Raw genomic sequence first — 27,630 nt, 5'->3', positions numbered from 1 at the left:
ACCCCTGATGAATTGTGACACCTGGAATTCTATTACAGAGCACCTTGCATACCCCTGCCATGTTTCGACACCTGGAACCCTGTCCTGCAGCACCTCACCATACCCATGACATGTTTCAACACCCAAATTCCTGCTCCGCAGCACCTCACCTTACTCAGGTGGAGATGCAACACCCGGAATTCTGTTCTGCAGCACCTCGCCTTACCCCTGATGAGTTGTGACACCTGGAATTCTGTGTTCTCCGGCACCTCGCCATACCCCTGCCATGTTTCCACACCCTGAATCCTGTTCTGCAGTACCTCCCCTTAGACCTGCTGCATTTCGACACCCAATCTTGTTCGCCAGCACCTCACCTTAGCCAGGTTGCAACACCGGGAATCCTGTTCCGCAGCACCTCGTATTACCTCTGATGAGTTGTGACATCTGGAATTCTGTTCCGCAGCACTCCGCCATACCCCTGTCATGTATCGACACCTGGAATCTTGTTCTGCAGCACCTCGCCATACCCCTGCCACATACTGACACCCAGAATACTGATCCCGAGCACCTCACCTTACTCACGTGGAGTTGCAACACCCGGAAATATGTTCTGCAGCACCCCACCTTACCCCTGATGAGTTGTGACCCCTGGAATTCTGTTCTGCGGCACCTCACCTTACCCCTGATGAATTGTGACACCTGGAATTCTATTACAGAGCACCTTGCATACCCCTGCCATGTTTCGACACCTGGAACCCTGTCCTGCAGCACCTCACCATACCCATGACATGTTTCAACACCCAAATTCCTGCTCCGCAGCACCTCACCTTACTCAGGTGGAGATGCAACACCCGGAATTCTGTTCTGCAGCACCTCGCCTTACCCCTGATGAGTTGTGACACCTGGAATTCTGTGTTCTCCGGCACCTCGCCATACCCCTGCCATGTTTCCACACCCTGAATCCTGTTCTGCAGTACCTCCCCTTAGACCTGCTGCATTTCGACACCCAATCTTGTTCGCCACCACCTCACCTTAGCCAGGTTGCAACACTGGGAATCCTGTTCCGCAGCACCTCGTATTACCTCTGATGAGTTGTGACATCTGGAATTCTGTTCTGCAGCACTCCGCCATACCCCTGTCATGTATTGACACCTGGAATCCTGTTCCGCAGCACCTTGCCATACCCCTGCCACATACTGACACCCAGAATACTGATCCCGAGCACCTCACCTTACTCACGTGGAGTTGCAACACCCGGAAATATGTTCTGCAGCACCCCACCTTACCTCTGATGAGTTGTGACACCTGGAATTCTGTTCTGCGGCACCTCACCTTACCCCTGATGAATTGTGACACCTGGAATTCTATTACGGAGCACCTTGCATACCCCTGCCATGTTTCGACACCTGGAACCCTGTTCTGCAGCACCTCACATTACCCCTGATGGGTTGCAACATCTGGAATTCTGTTCCGCAGCACTCCACCATACCCCTGCCATGTATTGACACCTGAAATCCTGATCCGCAGCACCTTGCCATAACCTTGACACATTTTGACACCCAGAATACTGATCCCCAGCACCTCACCTTACTCATGTGGAGTTGCAACACTCAGAATTCGGTTCCGCAGCACCTCACCTTACCCCTGCCATGTTCCAACACCAGGAATCCTATTCCACAGCACCTCACCTTACCCCTGATGAGTTGCAACACTTGGAATTCTGTTCTGCAGCACCTCACCTTACCCCTGATGAATTGTGACAGCTGGAAACCTGTTCCGCAGCACCTCACCTTACCCCTGCCATGTATCGACACCTGGAATCCTGTTCCGCAGCACCTTGCCATACCCCTGCCACATTTCGACACCCAGAATACTGATCTGCAGTACCTCGCCTTAGCCCTGCTGCATTTTGACACCCAATCTTCTTCCCCAGCACCTCACCTTACCTCTCCCATGTTCCAACACCGGGAATCCTGTTCCGCAGCACCTCACATTACCCCGGATGGGTTGCGACATCTGGAATTCTGTTCAGCAGCACTCTGCCATACCCCTGCCATGTATTGACAACTGGAATCCTGTTCCGCAGCACCGTGCCATACCCCTGCCACATTTTCACACCCAGAATACTGATCCTCAGCTCCTCACCTAACTCACGTGGAGTTGCAACACTCGGAATTCTGTTCTGTAGCACCTCACCTTACCCCTGATGAGTTGTGACACCTAGAAACCTGTTCCGCAGCACCTCACCTTACCCCTGACATGTTCCAACACCTGGAAGCCTATTCCACAACATCTCACCTTACCCCTGATGAGTTGCAACACCTGGAATTCTATTCTGCAGCACCTCACATTACCCCTGATGAGTTGCGGCACCTGGAATTCTGTTCTGCATCACCTCACCTTACCCCTGATGAGTTGCAACACCTGGAATTCTGTTCCGCAGCACCTCACCTTACCCGTGATGAGTTGTGACACCTAGAAACCTGTTCCACAGCACCTCACCTTACGCCTGCCATGTTCCAACCCCTGGAATCCTGTTACACAGTACCTCACCTTACCCCTGATGAGTTGTGACACCTGGAATTCTGTTCCGCAGCACCTCACCATACCGCTGCCACATTTTGACAAACAGAATCCTTATCCGCAGCACCTCACCTTACGCCAGCTGTATTTCAGCACTATAAAAGGAGCCTTTTTCAATGCATTGTTGCTGCCAAGCCACACAACTATGATTGTTTTGGTAATGGCTGCATTTGTGACATGGAAGGAAAGAATATTGCAGGTCGGCACATGTATCGTGACTATAGGTTTGAATCACCTCTCAGTGGAGTGTACATTAATCTCTGCTGTATGGCATGTTAATCACCAAAGCCCATTTCACAAATGTTTAGGTTTTCAGTCATTGATTCGAGAATAAAGTGAGAAAATCCTATGAACGTCCTTAAAAAAAGGAATGTTGACAATGGAGATAGATAGGGTTGCAGGGAAGTGGGCTAACAACTCCAAAAGAGGGGAACAAAAAATAACAATGGAGGGGCATAAACAGGAAAGGGAACAGGTACTGAAAAAAGAAATTCAATGAGTGCATTTAATGTTGGTCTATCATAAAAAAGTCCCACTTTGGCAAGAAACCTATTGGTAGATGTCATGCGGCTAGATCAGGGGACTGCAACAGGTGGCTCTCCAGATGTTTCGGATTACATCTCCCAGTGGCACTAGTCAGCATGGTCAATGGTGAGGGATCATAGGAGTTGTATTCCAAAACACTCAGAGAGATGTAGGTTGCAGATATCTACACTAGATGATGAACATGGTTAAGGTCTGCTAGGTTTTGAAGGGTGGGTGGAAGGGCACCAGGATGCCTTCCTTTAGGACAGAGCACCCTACAAAGCAATACCATGTGGAGAAGCAAAGACCTCCCCAAAAACCCACCAGTCTTGTTTGACACTGATGCCTGCCAGTAACCGGAACACATTGCTTTACCACTCCCCCCTCCCACCTGGTTGCAGAGGAATGCATGCATTTATTTATTGGATATTTGAAAGGCGCGGGGGGAAGAGGGGAGACAAGAGAGCATGATACAATAATGGTCCTACTAGGCCATGTGACATTTAGATCATGCAAGTGCAGAACAAGAAGTGCGAGGTGGAGGGGGCAGGGGGAAGTGCCGGTCTGAGCAAAAACGAAGTGCTAAAGTGTGCAGGGAAAAGGATGAATAGGTGAGGAGCAGGTGCTAAGGGGAGTCAGGAGGGCAAGTGACAGGGAATGCAGGTAAGTGCAGGGAAGGGGGGCAGGCTGGGAGGAGGTGCTGGAGCCCTGTAGTACTCAGAGGGAACCAGGCATCCAGTCACTGAGGCAGAACAAAGGGGTTAGCAGGGTAGGGGGAGCATGAAGGAGGAGAAGAAAAGGGGGGTCGTGAGGAGCTTATGGAACTTAAGGAGATCCGGCTCAAGCCAGAGAGGGGCAGGGAGACCATTCCTGAGGGAGGCTCCTGTGGAGGAGAGAGATCTACCACCCACTCTCTGCTTAGAGAAGCATCTGATTTGCAGAAAGTTGGAGCTAGCAGACCCAAGGGCTCCAGCAGACAGTTATTTAGGGAGAGAGAGTTGAATGTGGCGGGGCCCCAGGCCCCAGAAAGCCTTGTGGATGATGCAGAGCGTTTTGAATTTGATTCTAGCAGTGGAGAGAAATTAGGGCTGGAGAGATGCGGTCCCTGGGCTTGAGGCCAAGGATAAGTCTTGCAGTCCTATTCTAGAATAGTTGAAGGGGACGAAGTGAGGATGAAGGAAGATTGAGGAAGAGGCTGTTGCAGTAGTCCAGCCTAGAAAGGACACGAGCTCTGGAGGCATTGAGTTTCTGGGGGGAGGCGAGGAAAGGGAGAATGCCTCTGAGGAGGTGCAGCTGACAGTGGGCCTTCTTGGCAAGGTCCACGATGTGAGGAGGGAAGAAGAGAGAGGAATCAAAGATGACACCAAGGTTTCTTGCCGCACAAGAGGTTGAGGGACAGGAACCCATAGAGGGTGGCCAGAGGGAGGGAAGGAAGGTGGGAGCTGGGGTACCAATGAAAAGGAGCTCAGTCTTACTGGCATTAAGGCAGAGATCATTGGCAGTGCACCATGACTGAATAGCAGTCAGACAGTCTGGGATGAGAGAGGAGGAAGAGGAGTGAAGCTTGAAGGAGAACTGAGTGGTGTCTGCATAACACTGGAAGTGAGGAGAGAAGGAACAGATCAAGTAGGCCAAAGGTGCAAGGGACATGTTGAAAAGCCACAGCAAGAGGATAGAGCCTTGAGGGACACTGCAGGTGGAGAGTGTAATAGGGGGGAGAAAAGGGCCCAGTTGAAACTGGAAAGGTTGGATGGAGAGGAAGGAGGTCAACCAGTCCAGTGCCAGGCCTGTGATGCCACAGCTGTCATGGAGCCAATTTGTCAGGGTGGCATGATTGACCATGTGGAAGGCAGGGAAAAGAACCAGGAGGATAAGAACAGACAGAGTTGGAATCAGGTTTAGAGAGCAAGTCTTCACAGGTGTTCAGTAGCATTTTGGACAAAATGATCGGGAAAAAAAAACATGTACGTTTGTGCTGCATTCGGGGTAGTAGAAAATGCTGAATCCAATAATGCCGAACGTGGTGAGGGGGGGATCCGGAAGTGTCCTCTGCACACCCAGTATGGCATTAGTGCCTTCTGGGTTTCCAGGGGTGTCTCCCGCACAACAGCTTTGGTATTTTTGTCTATGTTCTTTTAATGTACATCCTCCAGTAGAACAGTTTCCGTGCCTCTGGCTGCTCTGAAACCAGACTGGTGGTCATGGAGACAGCCGACAGATTCAGTGTGTTGGGTCAGTTGGGAGATGGCTAGCTTCTCCAGGAGTTTGCCCAGGAAGGGGTTAAAGGATATAGGGCGATAGGTAGCAGGACAGGAGGGGTCAGAATAGGGCTTATTAAGGAGTGGGTGCACAAGGGAGTGCTTGAGGGGTGGAGGGAAGGAGCCGGTGGCAAAGGAGTGGTTACGGAAATCAGCCATGGAAAGGGGCAAGGGAGGCAATGTTGTCCTTGATAGTTCTGGATGAGCAGGGGAGCACCTGTTTGGAGGAGACTTTCAAAGAGAGGACTTGTCTAGAGACCTCATCCGGTGCTATAGGCGAGAAAGAGGAGAGAAGCAAGGAAGGGGAGAAGGGGTCAGGGGAGGCATGAAAGGGGGGTAGAGAAGAGTGAGGACAGAATGTCCTGAGTTTTAGAAAGGAAGTGGGAAGCCAGAGAGGTACAGAGGGTATTTGTCTATTTGTCTCTCTGTCCAGTGTTACTGTTAGATGGTAATACATACTGACCATCTTGATGGCTGGGCAGTATTTCAAATGGCATTTGGGTTCTGAGGTCATATCAAAAGGAATAGTGCCCACTTCGAATGCAAATAATTAGCAAAGTTTTAAGTCATGCGGCAGGCCCTTTCCAACATTTTAAATATGGGCTCTTGAGGTTTGCATGACACAAAAGACTAGTCAAAAGGATTGCTCAAATGTGCATCAAAAATAGAATCTGCATATTTAAAGTCAATTGAAAACTGAACCCCAGCTCTCCAAACCAAAACTACACTGAGTGAAACAAAGATTCTAATTTGTCAGCTGGGCCCATGTCAGCCAGTGTGTGTTAGCCAATCCTGAAAGAGGCTTGTAATTTCCTTTAATCGGTTTTAAAAGCAGGGGCTTATAAATCCAGCATGCACAGTGCTGTTGGCTAAAAAGAAAGGACTGTCTAAAGGGACTTATGATGACACGAGGGTAGTTCGAAACACTGATGATGTCATAAACACGCAGCTCTCCATCAGTCCACTAATCTTGCAATAGGGGTTGCCAAGTGATTCACAGCGCATTGAACTTCAAACGCTTGGGGGAAACATATGGGTAACATTTTGAAAAAGAGCATACATGCAAGCATCACAGGTCCTGGGGTGGGAACAGGGTGTTTTTCTCCCAGCTTCCATGCTACCGTCTTTTAACAAATTTGTATCTTCCCTTCTTTTTTTTAAATTCATCTTAGTTCACTGTAAGACCCATCACAAAGACTCCTGTTTTCCTGGCCATAGGTTTGTGTGTTTTTGTGGATGAGGTACTGCCGCTGGGTCTGTCTTGGCTCCTCACAGTTATTTCCCTGCTACTATTTCAATAATGGTGGCCCCATTGCAAGATGGATGTCACTCCCTAAAAAGCAACTGGCTGCTCTAGGCAAGTGACACTACCAGCTCCTTCGCGTGCCAGCAGTATGTAGGTCCACATTGGCCTGAAATGGGTCAGCATTTCATTCTTCATGCTCCTGTGCCAGCCATTTTTAAGCTTTTGGTTACCCTTACTGCCACAATCCAAAGCTCCTTAGGTCTACTACTTTAACATTTATCTCATCAATCAAAGATGGATGCCACTGACTGATGGCCAGCTCCCTGCTTATTGGCAGCACTAGACGCGATGCAGCCGGCTGCTTTATTTGTGCCAGCAGAAGTCACGCCCATGCCACAGGCGTGACACAGACGTGCACATCCATGCATGTCTCTGCTAAGGACTGACATCCGGCATGCTGCTTAGGATGTTTATTTACTTTTCACTCCACTGTTCCAGGCACTGTTGAGGTTAGTAATGCATTTCCTTTTTCTGCATATTAATGACCCTATGTGTATGCCCTCAACAAATATGCCCCCTTTTTGCCAATCTCTTCCACACCTACATTAGCCTCTAATTCTATATTCAATTATAATAAATGTGACCTTTCATCTGATCCAACTGCTGTTCAGGTATAACATGTTCTGTTCGCCTTATTAATATAAAACAAAACAGTGGTCAGGAAAAGAATTGGTATCAACAGTAGTGGGGAAAAACAAGCATACATGTGTGCAGACAACTAAAAAATGAAAAGAAATGTAGATAAGAAAATTAAGAACATTTTGAATTAATGAATATTAAAAACCACTCACTGGCTGATATCGTATAACACAAAAGAATACATCCACAATCACAGAAACAGAAGGAATCAAATGTTCAAAGATAATACAAAGAAAGTGTAGACAAAAACAACAACATGTGGATAAAGTGCTGCAGTGACTGTAGAGGGCTGAATGGTTTATTCAAGGCCTAAATGAAAAAAAGCCTGGTCTGTGTTTAAAGTCAGTTCCCATAGTTTATTTTTCTGTCTTCTTTTTACTCAATGTAGTACAAAAGATGTATACATATGCCATTACTGTTAGCAAAGGCCGTCGCTCAACATGTTTCTGTTCATTGGTCCAAAACATGGTGAACATTCCTCAGGATCTGATAGGTACAGTAACTCTTTCTTTGTAAGGACCTTACATTTGGTACTCTCCGTAAGCTCAAAACATATATTGACAGAGCTAGTGTCTCTCACAACTCTTGGAGTTTCCACACTGAAAGATACCAAAAGACAAAAAAGATATCCATTAGTGCTATGAGTCTTTACAAAAAGAGGGAGAAAAATGGAACCCCTTGTGAATCCCAAAAACAGCATAGATACTTGATAAAGTTACCTCTGCGGGACTGTGATAAGGTTCTCTCCAAATGGCCACAGGGAGAAGTAATAGCACTTGGAGAATTGATTATATGCGTGTGAATCAAAGTGCATATCCTTGGGTAATAGACATGTCTATATTGATCAGAGAGAAAAGTGCTAATTTCCCCGTATGCACAGTGTTCAAATGGGACAGTATAATTAGGATGAGGGATTCTTGCTGGGACTTAAACATAAATGGGGGGCTTAATACAGTGTGATGAAACCGGCCAAAATTGTGTTCTGGCTAACAAACTGGCAATTAATTACTTAACAAACTGTATAACAGATGCGGGGGTCCAGGATAAAGGGCAAGCTATGGAGGAGGTGTGTTGAGATGTTAACTGTTATTAATGATACAGTACATCAAGATAGAGGAAGAAAGTGTAGGGAAGTTATATCTATGGTGAATCTGGGGAAGTCGCACAAAGATGACCGCGCAATATAGCGGTAAGGCAAGATATTAAGCATCTGGAATACAAAGGCAATTGCAATTGCAGTGACGCCAATGCATTAATTACTGTTGCAATTAAGAAGAGGAAAATGTAATACTATAAATGGTCGAAACATCATCGCAATTGAAAAGAAAAGGATCTATGGATGGAACTTGCACGTTTGCTGTTGAGAATTACCCTAGATCTATCTGTCTGGGGTGTGATAAATACAGTAGGACGGGAAGTAATGTAAACTAGTAAATGGAGGCTCAAACGTAGATTGGGTGGTACACATTGCTTACACCATTGGGGAGCAGGTAATGAACCCGGGTCATATAGACTTAAAACGTGATATATGCACCTATACGTGCAATGTAATGGACCTATTCACAATTATAAAGAAGACAAGTCTAGACCATGTAATGCATTCCAAAAAATGAATCCGAGATTATGGGCTGAGGCTTTGCATGTGCTGTTTCAAAGCATCAATAAGTCAGGATCCCTGCCCAATTCCTGGACTGATAGCAATATCGTTCCTGTATATAAAAAGGGAGAAATTCTCCATGTTAGATATCCCCTCAAAAATGAAGTGTTGCTAAATGAAGTGGAGACTTGGATTAATGCAAATGAGATCATACCGTCTAATCAATCTGGCTTTTGAAATAACTCCACTACTATAGATAGTCTGTTAACTTTGGTCTCTTTAATTAAATATGCATGGAAGACAAGAGAACAACCGGTGTACGCTGCCTTAATAGATTTTAGTGCAGCATTTGACACTGTTATGAGAAACAATCTATGGCACTAACTAAAAGCCAGGACCATACCTAATGGTCTCCTCTCTCTGATTATGAAGCTCCATACCAACACAAGGGTTAGGGTTAGAGTGCATGACATGGGACAGGCTGCCTACTTGGGTGCAAAACAAGGATGCATACTAGCACCCATTCATTTTAATTTATATCTGACAGATGTTCAGGTGAATTTGGCCGCATCAGGAACATATCCTCCAAAACTGGGGACTGACCCTGTAGCCCGGCTTGGGTATGCAGACGGCCTGCTACTTTTGGATTGCTCCCAAAGGGGTCTACAGGTGTACCTGGATGCCCTTACATTTTCAAAACAAAATAGTCTTAAGATGAATAGCTAAAAGACAAAAACCATGGTCTTTGCACCTACACGAGCAAAGCCAAAAGCATTCTTTTGGATCTTGAATAAGCATAAAATAGAGCAGGTGGAGTCATATGAATATCCAGGCGTCATCGTACATAATATGCTGAAATGGACAGCACACTGGGAAATTGGGGCACCTAATAGTTTTGCAAGAAAGGACAGAGGTCATTCATTACATTCAATTCTGACTATATATCGAGCAAACATAGTGCTGTGTATAACTTCTGGTGCTGAAATCTGGGTTCAAAATTATAGCCAGTTAGAATGACAACTGTTTCGAATGTTACTGTCCCTAACTAAAACGGCACCTTATAGACTATGTGCAGCTAGAATTTAAGGTCGAGCACATAACCATTCTATTTATGCTTAAAAAACAATGGGCCTCATTAGAAGTTTGGCGGTAGCCTTGCCGGTAACACTGGTGGGCTGTCACCAAACTTCTGAAAATGTCTGGCGCGCGCGAATGGGCAATTACCGGGTCATTACGGCCCTGCTGAATCTAGTTTATGTGAAACTTGTCCTTTCCTTTTTAAACCGATTTTCTCTTTTAACTGCTTTTATTTTTAAAACCAAATTTCCTTTCACCTTGAAAATCTCTATCCAGTTCTTCAGCAAGAGTCACTGTTTCACTTTCCTACTATCCCTGTGATCTGCATCTATCACCCAGGAGAAAAAACTGCATTCCGATTCTGTCTATTTCACCCGTTTTTCAAACCGTTTTTGACATTTAAACCTGTGTAATTTAGAAAATGCAAATTCTGTGCGTGTGATTCTGGCTGCACTGTGTTGTCACTTCAAAGTTGATTTTTGAATCGTATGCCCTTCGTTGGTACCTTGCTTTGTAGTTGGTAGTGTTATTACATCCCTGATACTCTGATAACTTATATTTACCTCATTTATTCAACCGCACATTTCAATTAATTATTTACCAATTCTGAGTGTCATTTATGCAATTGCAAAGGTTTTCAAACTCGATTTTGCCTCCCATTTCGTGGGGGGAAGGTCGGATTTTAATTCTGTTTGCTGCCTAGTATCCCTGACTCATTGCTGCTCCTTTCTATCAAATTCGATTATTTGGGGTTTGAGGGAGCATTGCAGGGGGGAATCTTAACTCGGGTGCTACCTACCTGAACAGTAAAATTGCTCCCATTCATCCGTGATTTGGATATGTTCTAGCAGAAGGTCAACCAAGTGTAGTTCATCAGTTTACATTGTAATTATCACCCCATTGGTGATTGCTGCCCAATATTAAAATTGTGTGATTTTCTTTGAATTTAAAATAAATAAATATTGTATTCCCACCAACCGGCCTGGTTCATGGTCCATTGTGACCCGGGGTATTTGTAAAAGGGGGTGCGAGACGGGTTGGGTGCCAGTTCAATCTGAATTCTAGGAAATAAAGAAAAAGAATTCTAATTGAGGGCTACATCCTAGGCTAAGGGCAAGGGTCCTGGTCCAGCGTGTGACACCCAATTAGAATCCTTAACATTGTATTTAAAGTCTATTGATGTAGACTATAAATATACTTTAATAAAAATAAGAAAATAAATAATATGCCATCTGCAGCAGCATTCTTACTGTTAAATAGTGGAACTGTAGGGTGGGTGGTGCCCTGGGGTTGGTCAGGCAGACGTGCCTTTCATTTTCACTTGATCTGTTATGTTAAAATATCAATAAAAAGTAAAAATTGAACCAATTTATTGATTGATTGATACTTTATTTCTATCGCACTCGTACACAAGTGTTTCAGAGCGCGACAAGGCAAGGGAGGGGAACAGGGGAGAACAAAACAGCGATCTTACTAGGCCCAGTGACATTGAGAACGCACAAGTGCATGGGACAGTGGGGGGGGGGTGCATGGAAGGGGGGAGAAGTGGAAAGTGTGAAGCAGAGGAGAAACAGATAAATAACAATAAATAAATAATAAAGGCAACAAACAGTGGTAATGCAGCCAGCAATTTGCAAGTGCTAGGTTTAAGGCAGCAGACAGAGTAGGTCTGATAAGTGCAGGAAGAAAAAGGGGGGTGCTGTATGGGTACAGATACAGACCCGAGTGCAAGGGGTGGCCCAGAGGCAGTGCAGGAGGGTGGCAGGATGAGCAGGTACTTGGGTCCGAAGGACAGAGGGTTGCCAGGTGCACAGTGCCAAGAGAGAACAGATAAGCAAGGGAGAGGGGGAGCGAAAGCAGAAGAAAAGAGGAAGGTCTTGAGGTGCTTCCGGAACCGGAGATGGTTCTCCTCAAGTTTTAGAGTGGCAGGGAGGCTGTTCCAGAGGGAGGCCCCAGCCAGAGACAGAGATCTACCCCAGCTTGTTTCTTAGAAAAACGACTGACCCTGAGGGAGTTGGAGGTAGAGGAGCGAAGAGCTCTAGAGGATAGGTATTTGCAGAGGGATAGCTGAATGTATTTTGGACCCAGGCCCCAGAAAGCTTTGTGGACAATTCAGATGGTTTTGAATTTAATCCTTGCATCCACTGGGAGCCAGGGGAGAGATTTCAGAGCTGGAAAGATACGATCCCAGGGCTTGAGGCCAAGGACAAGTCTCGCAGTCCTGTTCTGAATTAGTTGCAGAGGGTGGAGAATAGAGGCAGGTAGATTTAGAAAGAGGCTGCTACAATAGTCCAAGCTAGAGAGAACCAGAGCTTGGGATACCATGAGCTTCTGGGGGAAGGAGAAGAAAGGCAGAGTACCTCTGAGGAGGTGCAGTAGGAAATTTGACTTTTTAGAGACCTCAGAGATGTGAGCGGAGAAGGAAAGGGTGGAGTCAAAGATGACCCCGAGGTTCTTAGCCTCGCAGCGGGGGGTAGGAGGAGGGCCAAGGGAAGTCGGCCATAGAGTGAAGGAAAAGGATGATGAAGGTGTGCCGATGAGGAGGATCTCTGTCTTGCTGGTATTCAGACAAAGATCATTGGCGGCACACCAATCTTGAATGGCAGTTAGGCAATCAGAGATGAGAGAGGGAGAGGAGGTGGCAGAGGGGAGCCTGAAAATGAGTTGAGTGTCATCTGCGTAGCACTGGAAATTTGAGCAGAAAATGGCAATGCAGTGGGCGAGAGTTGCCAGGTATTGGTTGAAAAACCAGGGCGAGAGGTTAGGCCCCTGGGGAACACCATAGGTAGAGAGGAAGACAGATGAAAGGAAGGACCCAAGTTGGACCTGGGAGTGTCGATCTGAGAGGAAAGAGGTCAGCCAGGACAGAGCCTGATCAGTGATACCCAGGTTTTCACAGAGACGGTTGAGCAGGATGGTATGGTTGACCGTGTCGAAGGCAGAAGAGAGACCGAGAAGGATGAGGACAGAGGGAATGTTAGAGTCAAGGTTGGAGAGCAGATCTTCAGGGATGTTCAGGAGAGCAGTTTCCGTGCTTCTGGCAGCTCTGAAGCCAGAGTGGTGGTCATGGTGACAGCCAACAGAATTGGAATGAAGGTTAAGCTGAGAGATGGCCAACTTTTCCAGGAGTTTGCCAAGAAAGGGAGTAATGTAAATTGGCCAATAGTTAGCTGGACAAGAAGGATCAGCTGTGGGTTTCTTCAGAAGAGGATGCACAAAGGTGTGCTTCAGAGGGAAGGGGAAGGATCCAGAGGCAAAGTAGTGGTTGCAAAAATCAGCAAGGGCCGGAGCGAAGGTGTCAATGTGGTCCTTGATGGTTTTAGAGGAACAGGGATGAACCTGTTTTGTAGAGGCTTTCATAGATCGGACTTGTCTAGCAACCTCGTCAGGGGTGAAAAGAGGAAAGGACGAGAAGGATGGTGGGAGGGTGGCTAAAGGAGGGTCAGCAAGCACAGATGGAAAGGAAAGAGGAGGGGTGTGGGTGGAGAGGGTGGACAGGACGTCCTGGGTTTTTTAAATGAAGTGAGTGGCAAGGGCATTGCAAAGAGCCTGTGAGGCAACAGGAGGGGTAGAGACTGCAGCAGGGTTGGCCAGCTTCTTGTAGATTTTAAAGAGTTTGGCCGAGTTGTTAGATGCCGCAGAGACACCAGCTTGAATGTGGACTCTCTTGTTGGTGAGGACAGAGAGTCAGTATTGCCTTTGTAGCAGGCGACAGGCCAGTTTGTCAGAGGATGAACAGGAAGTCCTCCATTTCCTCTCAGCTGCCCTACTCTTACGTTTAAGTGTAGCTAGGTCAGAGTCATACCAGGAATTGCACTTGGCTTTGGACTTCAAACGGATCCTCATGACAGGGGCAAGAGCATCAAACGTATCAGAAATTGAAGAGTAGAGCAGAGACAGGGCTGTATCAGGATGTGAGACAGCCAAAGATGGGGGGGGGAGAAAGTGGCAGCAAAAGCCTCAACTGACACACGCTTCATGGGCCGGATGTCCGAGAAGGTAGGTGGCAGTGTCGGGGTAGGCTTGGCTTGGGGGGAAGAGAGGGAGAGATGAGATGAGGAATTGTATGTGGAATTGTAGCCTGCAATTGCAGCCACTGTATGTCAGTCATACATTTGCCATGCTTATTGATATATTGTCAGATGCAAAGGCAATGAAAATGGCAGTTTAAGAAGCACATTTCACATTAAATGAATATATGGACAAGGACAAGATGTGTTATTGAAACAAATAGCTATATATCTTGTGCTCATCACCAAGCCTACTTGTAAGAAGAACATGTGCCTAGGAAGCATGGCATTAGTGATTTGGTGGCACTATATGCAGAGAGGAGGCCTATAAGAGAGGACAGGCGGCTGGGATGTAATCCCTTAGTTGGGGCTCCCATGGAACCCATATGATATGATATGATAGGCCATTTATAACGCACCTGTACACACGTGTATCTACCACATACAACACTCAATAGTGCTTATTGGTTTATATGTGCTGTGGAAAACAGAGACCATTTGGTGGCACCCCTAATTCCAGTTTTAAAGGAAGAGATAGGAGAAACCCTTTATCACCTGTCACCAATGGAATACCCCCTTCATTTCGTCAAATATCATTGGTGGGAGAATGGCGTCAATGGCAATACCAAATAAACACTGAAGCAAAACACAAGCAATGCTGAAGCAGAATTTAGTGAGCACTGGAACTTATGACACGCATGCTCATCTTTATAGCATAGGTGCTTGCCACTGCTAATTGCCTGAACCTGCTAGCTGATTAGCCATTGCATAGATTGAGCTATGCAATGTGCATTATAACAATACGCAATGGTAAAGTAACGACTCTGCATGCAACACATTATGTACGTTCCAGGTAACTAAGTCGCCTTCTCCATGTAACAGCGCCTCAATGCCTTTGGGCTGTTTGTGTGCTTTATAAACTTAAAAAATTAAATTAAATTAAAATAAATAACATCTTCTATGTGCGTGTTTGGTCTATGGCAGAAACATGAGAACTTCTTCGGGCCATCTTGATCTAAAGACCAAATAAAACCCTCTTTGGTGCTACCAATTACATCGAAAAGAAGGGAAATATATTTAAGGATTCAATCACCAATACCAGACACAAACATGAAATGGTGCCACTTTGAGCTAACAGGCAGTGAGGCTGTGTCCTGTTGAATGGAAACATTTTGCAAACTATTGCGCAGGGGACTGATACGAGAACAGATATTAATGTAACCTTTAAACATTATTTAAGTGGCAGGGGACCTGAATACAGGGATATCATTTGAGGGCACACAGTGCTGATATGAGGCGAATGCATGATTCTAAGTAGCATATTACTGTGCCAGCGTTTATCCTGGCACTATAAGAAATACAAAGGGCCTCATGGAGAGTTTAGCGGATCTACCAATGATAAATCCCCTAGAGTTGTTAGTACCCATTATGGAATCCAGTGCAGCAGTAAATCCACCTGGAGTAAATCCTTCAGTTTTCCACCAAACTACCTCCCGGGCTGTAATATGGGACTGCACTTAGAAATGGTGGCCAATCTGTGACTGGCGCATTTCTACTGTGCCACCCTGCTTGTAACAAGGCCCAAAGTGGTAAAGTTACCCAACCTCCCTATAGTTAGCCCCGTTGCATTCGTTTCCTTGACACCATTTTTATTCCCCAAATAAGCGTTTTGCTGTTGTGGGTGCAGGGGTGTTGCAATGCTATATTGATGACCATGCGTGAAAGTTGAGGGATTGGGCAACGTTAACATTGTTTAATGTAATTATTGCATTTGATGCGGCATTTTTTTAATTGTCCTGTGGCACACTCAAATTGTACAGCACTCCGCCAACCATGTCTTGACAAGGTTCACACTTTCATAAATATCCTTAGTTGAAAAAAGAAGTCGTCACAATGTTTGGATCCACAATGTGCACAGAATCTCAAAATGCCACACAGCAAATGCAGTAAGTGATCATGCCAGGCATTGCTTATTGATGCGTGTGTTTCTCATCTCATGAGTGGTGGAGCTGAGTCCGGGGGAGGGTGGGCGCTTCATAATTATATGCAAATATACGCCGTGACACCCCCGGGTTTGGGCGTATTATAAATGCAATAAATAAATAAATAAAATCAACTCTCAGTAGAATCAAACATATGCAATGCGTTCTTCTGAGATCTCCGGCTCTCTTGAGAGTCTTTCTGGGTTCTGATGTAATGCATCTCTTACATACTTTCAATGCCTGACTGTATGACACTCACCTTCCAACACCACCTGGACATAGTCCTGGGCGGACATCTTGTCCTTGCGTGCAAAGCACTGGTAGGCGCCGGAGTCGCTCTTGACCATGCCATCCATTATAAGATTGTTATGGTCAATCCCAATGATCCGGACATTGTTCCCGGGGTTGATGATCTCTCCATTCCGGTACCAGGAAAGGTCAAAGTCCTCGGCTCCGGTCACGCTGCACAGCAAAGACACTTGACTCCCAACGCTGCTCTTCACTTTCCTCGGGCTGATGGTGGCTTTCAGCGGCTCTGCAAATAGTCGACATAGAAAGTGTTAACCATACTATTGACTCCACCACTCAACAAACAGACGACTAATAAGTCAACTTCTTGTCTCATTTTATTATATGATGTGATGACAGTCAGTATGATATCATATGGCATTTATAACGTGCATATACACAAGTGTTTCAAGACGTGACGGGAAAAAGAGGGGAACAGGGGGAAGACAGAGACAACGATCTTACTAGGCCAGGTGACATTGCGACTGCACACTGTATATATACAAGGTGCACACCAGTTGCAGGCTAAAAAAAAACGAACCGTTTTATTTTCGTCATGCTTACTCTCTCCCTGTCTCTCTGTATCTGCAAGTTTCTTTCTCTCTCGCTCTCACACACATTGTCGCTGTCTCTCGCCCTCTCTTTCTCTCCTTCTCTCTGTTTCCCTCTCATTCTCTTTCACGCTCCCACTCTATCTCTATCTCACCCGCACCCCTTCTCTCTGCCATTCTCTTTCTCTCTCTCTCCCCCTCACTCTCTCTCTTTCTCTCTCTACATCACTCTATCTTCTCTCTCTCTCTCATTCTCTTTCACTCACCCTCTCTTTTCTCTCTCTCTCTGCTTCTCTCTCTCTCTCTCTCTGTCTCCCTCCCCCTCATTCTCTTTCACTAACACACTGACCTTTCTCCCTCTCGCACTCTCTCTCTCTTTCTCTCTCTCTCTCTCTCTCTCTCTCTCTATCTCTCTGTCTCTCTCCCCCTCTCTCTGCCATTCTCTTTCTCTCTCTCTGCTTCTCTCTCTCTCTCTCTCTCTCTCTGTCTCCCTCCCCCTCATTCTCTTTCACTAAGACACTGACCTTTCTCCCTCTGGCACTCTCTCTCTCTTTCTCTCATTTGAAAGCTGCTGGGCTGTTTAGGGTAATGCTCGCGAGAAAAGCCGTGATGCTTCATCCCCACATCACTGACCTCTGGAGGGCATGCATTCGAAGGCGCGTAATCCCTGCAACTTGCAGATGTAGCATGACTCCTAAAGGGACCCACTGCAGACGGCAAGGGGTGGCCAGCTATGGTCACATTTCCAGCCTACCACCTCCCAAGGAAATTGGACCACTCGTGCGAGTAGAGAACATCAGAAGCACTTGGAATACCCCTGCCTAGCGTAATACCCCAGTCAGGTGTCAACCCTGGTAGAGGCAGAAAGAGCACACTCAAGCATTACAGAAGATGGCACCATCTCTCTAGACGAAGGCCACCACATGGCACTGATGCGCACCACCCTCTCAGCAGCTTGAAACCCAAACCCCACAGAGCCAGACAGGCTTTTAAGAGATTGAAAAGACGGATTTAGGAAGTATCATCTACTTTTTATGGTCAAATTACATTTTGCCTCATTTTTATTTTTATGACTGCAAAATGTCCTCACCTACCCTTCGCCCCCACTCACGTGCTATATACCAGAGCAAACCCCACTATCTGTCTGTTTTTCAGTAAACAAAAGTGATAAAAGGCCGCAAAATGTAATTCTGCCAACTGGTTGGTCCAACAAAATGAGGAATGTCCAGAAAGTGGAAGGTGATCATGGGCTCTGCCTTACAGTTAATCCAGCCATTACTCCAAAATCAAAGCCAACAAACAGGGACGCCCATTCACCAAAATGCGAGAGCTCGCTGAAGTGGTATCACCCACCTGGTGACATCACGCAATCTTTATCCCTGAGGGCATCACAGGAAGTGGTGCCACAGATGCACAAAACAAGGCGATTGATACACTAGTCAGCTACGCCGGCTGCCTATATATGCCAATACAGCTTGATATGGTCTCTTACTGCCAGTGTGTTTTAGTGATAGCCTCACCATATTCCAAGGTGGTGCCATACAACTCTGCGTGCATTCTCCTTCACGAGGCAATGTCCATTTCATATCAATGATGTCCTCACATACCAGGTAAAGTCATAATAGGCAAGGGAGAGCCTGACTGGGCCAAGCCATGTCATCATATGTCAAGTGCAGTCTGAAAAGCGCCAGGATTACCATTTTATTGTCACTATATGTATGCAACAGCTTTAACTGTGGGAGGATAGCTCAGGGGCAACGCGCTCGCTTTGGAAGCAAGACGATGTGGAATAACACAGGTTCAATCCCGAGGTCCGTGCTTAGAAACCTCTGGGTATTAAGCGCGGTATAAATAACCAATTATGCAATTATTATTATACAACTCTCTAGGTGTTGCAGTCATACGTTATATGTAGCCTCAAATGCCCCTGTAATTCCATCGAATACCAGTTAATGCTTCCAATGTCTAATTTAGTCATAGCAAAAAAAGTCTGCTTTCTTTTCTTTATGGGAATTAACTCTCTAGTATGGGCCTCATTACGCGCGGAGTTGCGCTGTAGTCCTTAAATGCAGCGGTAATGGTGTTACTGCTGCATTTACCGCTCTGCCCAATCTCGGGTCCGGTAAACACCCCGGAAAAATGCCAAATTTCGGCACAATTGCTGCCGGCAGTATTACCGCACGGTAATTGCACTGAAAATTCCACATGGACCCAATGGGGAATGATGAGTAACGTTTAGCACCCAACCCGTGATCCGGCGGTAATACCACCAGACGGGTGGACGGTAACACAAATAAAGTTGGGCGGTATCCCAGTAGGGATACCGCCCACCTCATGATGAGGCCCTTCATCTTTCTCTGCACCATCTGATGAAGTTATGGGACTTTGAAAGCTCACGCCTTTTTCCACTATGCATAATACTTCCACTTAGGCCAAGTCATAGCCATTGGGCCTCATTACAACCCATGTGGTAAATTCCCAACTTTACCACCATGGTGTAAACTCTGTTTACACCATGGTGGATGGCGGATTTACCGCCCCATTCCAAGGTGAGTGGGGCGGTAAATCCCCATTCCCCATTTACCCTTCCCCATTCCCATTTTTGCCCCATAGGGCATAATGGGAGTGGGGAAGGCGCTAATTACGGCACCGTAAATTACGGTGCCGTAATTAGCACCAAGGTCCCTTAGCGCCATGGATTTTAACACCTGCTAAAAGCAGGTGTTAAAACCTCCATGGCGCTAAGGGACCTCGGAATCAGGCGGTAAGGGTCGGCGCTGTTTACGCCGCCGTAAACCCCTTACCGCCTGAGTCGTAATGAGGCCCCATGTCTGCTAAAAGCAGGCGTTAAAATGGTAATCAGGCGTTAAGGGTTAACGGCGCCGACGGCGCCGTTAAACCCTTAACGCCTGGGTTGTAATGAGGCCCATTATGTGTAAGGTACAGACTCCCATGTTCCAGTGCCTCCATCACAGCTTCTCTGCTCCTGCCATCACCCTCACCTCAAAGGCCCTCTTTAGCCAATCTGCGTATCCTCGTATGATGCACCTCGTCGACTCTTTACACCACTTGCAGAATGGAAGAGCACCGCGCAAAGTCAAAGTGCAAGTGCAACATGCAAGCTTCCAGATGTTTGCAAGCGGTACAAGACTGCACTGAAATGCATTTTCCAAGTTGCCTTTTGCGTGGACATATTTAGCTTTCCGCTGCACTCCTCTAACAGCGAGAAGTCAGTATTGGGATAAGGCATTTTGGAACTGCCACAGTCGATTACAGCCTGGCCCCAAAATGAACCAATTTTATCAGCAGCACACAGATCAACATGCCTCACATTCACTTAGTGCTGTTTTAGTCTTTGCTTTATAATTTTAATTGTTTCATTATAAAGGCAAGAACATGTCCTGCAACTTAAGTCTAGTTTATGTATTTATGTATTTATGTCTGTATTTATGTATGTATTGTTGATTTAAAAGGCCCCTCTGTGAGCATAGACACTTAGTGGCACCACAAATGGAAAGGGGGCTTGGATGGAAGTGATCTTCACAGCCTTGTCACAGGCAAACCAGGTAAGTAGATGGGGGAGGGGAAGTGTACAGTATAGACAGGTCCCTAGAACGCATCCGCAACAAGAATGCAATACAGACCCACTACCCCAGGGGGCCCAGTGGCCACAGAAGCAGCTCCCCGGGCAAATAAACAGGCAGGTGCTAAAAAGGGCTAAAACACAGAGCCCACTTGTAATCAAGGCAGATAATCCAGAGGATGAAGACCTAGCGTGTAAACACTGAGGAATATGTTGAACAATATTTGATTGTTGATTGGTTGTGGGCAGACACTTATTACTGTACATAATTGGCAGAGTTTAAAAACCGGCAGAGCTTAAAAACCTGCAGGCATGCTTACTTTGCCTGGAGCACAGGACCACCAGAGACCTGAATGCGGACGATCTCAGAGCACTGGGTGGGCAGTACTTTGACACCATTGACTGGCGGCCTCCAGGCTCACATCCCAAGCCCGGTGAATGATGCAGAGAGCTTTGCAAGAGATTTGGGCCACACCTGGAAGCCAGAGTGATGCGGTCATGAGGTCTGGGGACACGACGAGCCGTGCTGCCTTTTTATGAATGATCTTAAGAAGGTGAAGATGGGACTTAGAGAGGGCCAGACAAAGGCAACTACAGTAGTCCATCCTCTTGAGGACAAAGGTTCTGCTCCCCTGCACGTTGTGGGGGACATTTGGCACACAAGAATATGCTTAAGGGGGGAGTTAGAAGTGAGACCTTTTGAAAAACTGGAGGATGTCAAAGATAGCACAGAGGTTCCTAGCAGAGGGAAGACTAGTGGGTGTGGAGAATATGGGAGCCCACATAAATCATTGAACTCATAGCCCCATTTATGCACAGATGGCTCTCAAACATCCTGGCATACAGCCCTGAGAGGCAGGATGCCATGTCTGTGGGCTCCAGATGGGTCATCTCACAAATGCCACGGGGTATGTTTGCATATATGCAGTAGCAAATAGGTACCAACGCCAAAATCATACAACATCAATCTTAGTATGTTGTCCAGGCTGGGGTTTGTGTTCCCAGTCCAAGTTAGTCATGTGTTGCACAGAGTCCGAGAATCTTCTAAATGAAGCAACTGAAGACCAGGAAAAAACAAGGCCCAAAAGAGTGTTTTTTTTTGTTGGTAGAATTATGAAAATGTTTTGGGGTTTTTTGCTATTTTTTTGTAATAGTGCGGGGGAGACCCACGCTCTCCCCCACGTACCCTACCTTTATTTATACCCTTACCCAACCCCCTATCAATTTATTAAAAAGGGTAACGAAATTCCAGCGAAATACGACCAAAAAACTCAAGCAGTTTGGGCTTGTGTTTTTCTGATTCGTTTTTTGGGGGGATTACCACTAATATAGGAAATCTGTGGGGGAATTTGGTTTGGTTGATTGATGTTCCACTCAGGGGAAGACTGACAACCTTTGGCCTGTGGGGAAAGTACAACATAGTGGCCCATATTGCAACGGCGCCGGCCCACGGTGAAGTGGCACCAAACCAGCATTCAAAGTCTATATTTAATACGCAGCAAACATCCTTGCAAAGTAAAACACATGAAACACTATTTCAGTGCAATTTAACATAACACAAGGAGCATCATGTTCTTTTGATAGCTCAGAAACAGAAATGTAAATAAACGCAGCTTTAGAGAAAAATGGTTCCGGGCTACTGAGGCTTAACGGAAAGCGTAGACTATTCTTTTCAGGAGCACCCCTGTTTTAGTGTGTCTTAATTCCTTTTTTTTATTTTTAAATAATGTGTTTGAATTGGAATGTTCTGGACATTTTATTTAAATTGCATGCATCATCTCAATTTTGCCATTATCATTGGAAATGGCCAGTTCCCGGCCAGCTCCCTTGAGCAGCTCGTCCATGTAAGTGAAGTGCATCTGTCTGAAACTCTGGCGACTGCAAGGCAATGCTAGCAGAGATGGGGACTACTGCTTTATTTGGTTCTAAATCCTCAAACGTGCAGCTTTGATAACCTTTGTTGGTATCAAACAACTCAGTGACGCCATCAATATGTCCTACACAAATATCAGAGGCTGAGTTTGCTCGGTCTAAACCAGAAATGCTACGTACTGGCGTAATCTCTTTTATAATGAACGGGGATGTACATGTCCACCATTGCCATCATTATCCAAGATGTCTGCAACAACGAGTGCACACACACATGCGTGCGCACACATCCTCCTCCGATTGTAGAACCATGATCCACCAACAGGGATGGCCGGCACCCATTGTGTCACAAAAGATTCTTCCTCCACTCTGGCCCTCCCTCCCGTGTGTGTAACATCTAGTTCCTGCTCCCCATCCTCACATCTTCCCTCCAGCAGATTAAGGTCCGGATGCCTCTGAAGCTGCTACAGGGATGATATGACATAGCATGCAAGCATATTAACACAGCATAATATCCACAGGAAAAATAAAGGAATACGTCAAACAACCAACATTTCCATCTAAAAAGCCGAATGCAGACTACATCCATTTATTTTAGGCTTCATGCTACCTCGTTTCATCGGATAACCCCTGAGGCCCAGCAGGTTCACGCAAACTATTTAACAGGGGAGCAACGTATGTTGAGAAAACCTCCAACAAGAACCAGTAACGCAACAACGTAGGTGTTAGGGGAAGCCAAATAACTCAAAGTATCAGTCGCATGTGTTAGGCATTCAGCCCGACTCTCCTTCACGTTGCTCCCTGACATATAACGCCCGAGTAACTTGAACATTGCTTCAAAGTATTGGGGACTACCATTGTCTACCAACGCTCATGCAAACATGATTTGCATCAACAAACAGAGCACTACGATCAGAGAACCTTTCTCTCCCTGTCTCATACCTGGCATTACCCGGCCACATTTGACATACTCCTACCACTAAAGGTACTCACATGCGCTCTGAACCGTGCAAACAGCCTGCCGGCCTTCAAGACCCCGTCAAGAGCAGACGAGTGCAACACTAATGCAAATGAAAACGGGCTGCTCAGAGGTGTTTTCTGTGTTCCCAATAGTCACTCTAAGGCTTGCACGATTGTGCTGAACTGCCCCTTGTCCTCAAAAGTCGTGAAATGTGAACATCCACTGACACTTTCTCCAGTGTAAACGTGAGAAGCAGTGCGCTCACCGAGATACCTGCAACAAATAGCCCTGGAAAAAGTTCCTGAGCTCATGGAGGCTGACCAATGGCCTCACGATTACCCCTGTTAATGTAGCATTGTTTGGCATACATTGTTTCTGCTCTGAGACAATACGAGTAGGAAAACCTTAAAACGAGTGTTACTACACTCATGTGCCACGTAGATGTGACTGTCCATAAAGTTCTGGGACCCTTTACTTACTGTGGCCCCGGGACACATTTCTGCATAAGAAAAGTCTCCTCACTGCTGATGAGCCGGGCAATGCATTGCTTCCACAACATACCTAATACGTATTGAGTGAGATTCTGGGCTTCATTACAAGTTTGCCGGTCCGGTAGTAACGGCGCTGTTACTACCGGACCAGCAAACTACGTGTTCTGCTGGCGGGTGCCTCTTCACCCGCCAGCAAGCAGAGCATGTCGGATGCACCGGCACCATTCACGAATGGTGCCGGTGCATCCGACCTCCCCATTCCTATTGACCCCTATGGGGTTCAAATGGGAATGGGGAGTAATTATTACCGGCCCCCGGCAATGGGGATGTACCGGGTCCACCGGGGCTGGAATGCCCTGGTACATCTCCGTTGCCGGGTCCCGGTAAAAAAACAACTCTGGTGGCAGCTGTGCCAGTAATTAACGGCACGGCTATCACCGTAGTCGTAATGAGGCCCTCTGTGTCATGCTTCCATCGCCGAAATGTGTGCTAACCATGAGAACGGCAATACTGTGAGATCATTCGGCAGCGCCCTTGCTGACTTCCTGTCTTCACTCACAGGTGATTTGTTTTTAGTTCAACTCAAAACTCCCCCCTTAATCTAGAAACACATGAAGTCTACATTGTTTGTAATAAACAACTCATATGTATTCAAAGCCTAAATCAATACGTAACACACTCTCTGAAGTAATTGCGCTGACATTGAGATGTGCTTAGCATTTATGGTGTGTCAAACTTAAGGGCCGTGGACACCACGCACACACATTACTTCCAAGTGGGTCAGGGAGACGTAACTGGGCCTGGCTTCCTCTCAACCCAGGCCCAGGAAACCCAAGGCCTTTAGGTGAGCCAGCGCTGTCTGTGCTTCATCCAGTGGACAGACATCAGATTCTGAAACAGAAGGATCCATCCGGCTGCACCCATATCACAGACACCTGTCTGTGTCGGCAGTGCTTGATGACACGTGTTGACTGGCTGGCCTCAGTCGCACATGACTGAGGAGGGGGTCGCCTGGGCAGAGCTGAAACATTGTTTCTACCAGCTCACAAATGCTACATGAATCATCGTAAGCCCAACCAGCCTCCCACCATGCCAGTGTGCCTTTCAGTTTGAAAGGCTGTGATGAAGATTGCATTTATCAATGTTTTTTTAACACAGTCCAGCCCTGCCAGTACTTAGAGGAAAAACAATAAAAGCGTGGGGGGCATAAACCCACCTACCCCCCAGCCCATGCGGCACCGGTCACTTTCTTAAGCATTTGGGCTCAGTGGATCTAGCAATACTTGAGACAAACACAACACGGATTAAAACAAAATAATTTACAAGAACCAAATACATAAATATTTTTTGCAACAGGGGAGCGTGGCTAGCAGCCATGCAGTAAGGAAACAACCGCTGTGACCTCCTGCCTGATTAAATGCACCTTCAATTGTAGTTAACCTGACATTTCGGCCAAATATACGAATCAGAACACCTGCTGCACACTTTCACTGTGGAGCGGACGATCAGTTCTGCGGTGTGGCTACACATGGACGATTGCGGATTAGTTGGGGCCATATCCAAGATGTTGCTTGTGAAGATTGGCTGCAGCGCTAAACCCTGCGCGCAGGAAAGTACATTGGCCCTCATTACGATACCGGCGCTAAACCATGGCACTATTAGCACCATGGTTGGTGCCGGTATCGTAACGTCTCCACCATGGTGAAATGGGGAACTACCGCCCCATTCCAAGGTTGGCGGGGCGGTATTTCCCCATGGCCCTTCCCCATTCCCATTTTTGCCCAATAGGGCTCAACGGGAATGGCGAAGGCACTAAGCACAGTACCGCAAAGGTCCCTCTGCGGGTCCCTACTTTTACGGCTGGTCTAGACCAGCCGTTAAGGTTGGGTCCCTCAAAGGGACCACGTAATTAGGCACTAATGGGTTAACGGCGCCGCAGCCTTTTACGGCGCTGTTAACCCATTAGTGCCAGGGTCGTAATGAGGCCCATTGTGAGCGAGGCCCCCGCGGACCTGTCTTTCTCCTACCCGGTGGTCTGGGAGTGGAGATGTTGCCCAACAGACGAGAAGTGCGAATGAGCACAGAGCGCCGCAAGAAAGCTGATCCCAGAAATAAACTGACTTGGCACAATGGGCATGATCAGTAAGCACGTGGACTGCATTCCCAATCACAAGTGACTGGTGCAATTGAGGAAAGAGGGTGGAGAAACTATCACGCAGGCACAGCAGGGCTCACCAAGCTCCCCCAGCCTTGGGAACTTGGCGAGGTTACTGCTGACCCATCAGCGCGCTTGTGAACGGCCATGCTTTCTACTCTGTCTAACTCTTTTGGTGCGATTGCTGGAAAATGGCGGCATGCTCGGAGAGCACCCTTGCCTCTGAGGTGCTATCCTTTCACATACTGGTGAGGCACACCGCTATAATAGTCACGCTAAGAGATAAGCACTGTGGGAGACAGAATCCTATGAGGAGGATTGCTCTGGGGTCCGCCGCACTGAACCACCTTATGGGTACAAAATAGCTCTCCAGCTGGCACCTACTTCATCTACAGCTCCGTTTACACTTAGCAGCAACCTTGGGGTTGAACTGCGCCCTGCTCAGGCTACATTCACAAAAGCTTCAGACAAAGTTATTAGCTGCACCAACAACAGTGGTCGATCCGTCTGCATTACAGAAGGACCCCTGTGTCCTCCCTGTGTGTACCTGGAGAGCGCCTGCTCAGTAACGTGACAGACTGCAGCGCTCTTGGCTCAGCTGAGTATACAGCCCCTTTGCAAACACAGTATACACCGGCGCTTCAACCTCCCTACTTATGCCTGAGAAACATAGTAGAAGGTAGCGCAAATAGACCATCATGGAAGCCAACACACACAAGAACAGGGGCAACAATACTACCATGATTGATGAGCAACCAGCTGAGACGCTCCCTCTCACTATAAACCAACATGGGGATTCACAGATTCTTGCCACCATAGCGACACTTCAGGCATCACTTGAATATAAGATCAATGCCGTCATACTTGATGTTTTCTTAGCCAGGAGGAATGTATGGTCATTAGCTGAAAGGCTGGGTATGACGGAGTCTCAGGTGCAGGTGAACATGACCAATATAGAGAGTGTGCAGTCGGAGGTGCAAGAATTGTCAGATAAGGTCAAAACCCTGGGACTGCACATTGAGGATGCAGAAAGCAGAGTCAGAAGAAACAACATCAGGATTCTCTGCCTGCCAGAAGGAGAAGAGGGGAGTGACCCCACGGCATATTGAGAATTTACTATTACAAGAAGCTGTCCCGATTTCACTCTTACAGGTATTTACGGTGGAACGCATGCACAGATCCCTGACCAAAAGAACTCTAGCGGGGGCCCCTCCCCGGCCGCTGATAGAGAGAACTATGAACTACAAAGACAGGGAAAGAATACTTGTTTTGGCAGAGATAGAGGTATTATTGAAATAGCCTCCTTGAAACTCTCCATCTTCCCAGACTATACGCTGCAAGTACAAAGACGCAGGGCCAGGTTTAATCACACCAAGGAACGACTACGTATGGCGAACCTGCGGTACATGCCGGTATACCCAGCCAAGCTCATAGTGCTATACAACAGCAAGTCCTATTTCTTCAAGGACATGACTGAGGCACACAACTGGATGAGCACAAAATGAGTTGCACCACTGCCAATGAGGAGGCACACTTGATTGTTCACACCACACAGTAGCAGGACAGAAGTTAATTTGTAACAATGCTAAAAACTGCATCACTACTTTGCAGATTGCATGGGAATGGAGTTTTTGCATAGTTCAGACTCTGGACTCTGGCAGGCAGCCTGACTACTGCTGCTGTTGCACCCCTACTGACCTTTCAGACACTTGTTTGAAGGTGTCTGCCGCTGCACGCCACCCATGAGAGATAGGAGGTAGGGGTGTTACAGAAGCG

At 46.8% G+C, this 27,630-nt stretch overlaps 1 protein-coding gene across 3 annotated transcripts in view; it reads right to left on the bottom strand.

The window, feature by feature from the left end:
- DSCAM (DS cell adhesion molecule) overlaps positions 1-27,630 on the bottom strand; it is a 1,793,910-nt gene that overhangs the window by 885,211 nt on the left and 881,069 nt on the right. For all 3 annotated transcript variants that reach the window (XM_069636048.1, XM_069636050.1, XM_069636049.1), the window contains exon 6: positions 16,216-16,491. In XM_069636048.1, coding sequence (XP_069492149.1) covers positions 16,216-16,491 — 276 coding nt within the window. The remainder of the gene's footprint in view (positions 1-16,215; positions 16,492-27,630) is intronic.

The sequence above is a fragment of the Ambystoma mexicanum genome, chromosome 7p (genome assembly GCF_040938575.1).
Source record: "Ambystoma mexicanum isolate Mex_15411 chromosome 7p, UKY_AmexF1_1, whole genome shotgun sequence".
Taxonomy (NCBI): domain Eukaryota; kingdom Metazoa; phylum Chordata; class Amphibia; order Caudata; family Ambystomatidae; genus Ambystoma; species Ambystoma mexicanum.
The sequence above is the reverse complement of the archived record's forward strand: the minus strand, read 5'-3'. Positions and strand labels throughout refer to the sequence as shown.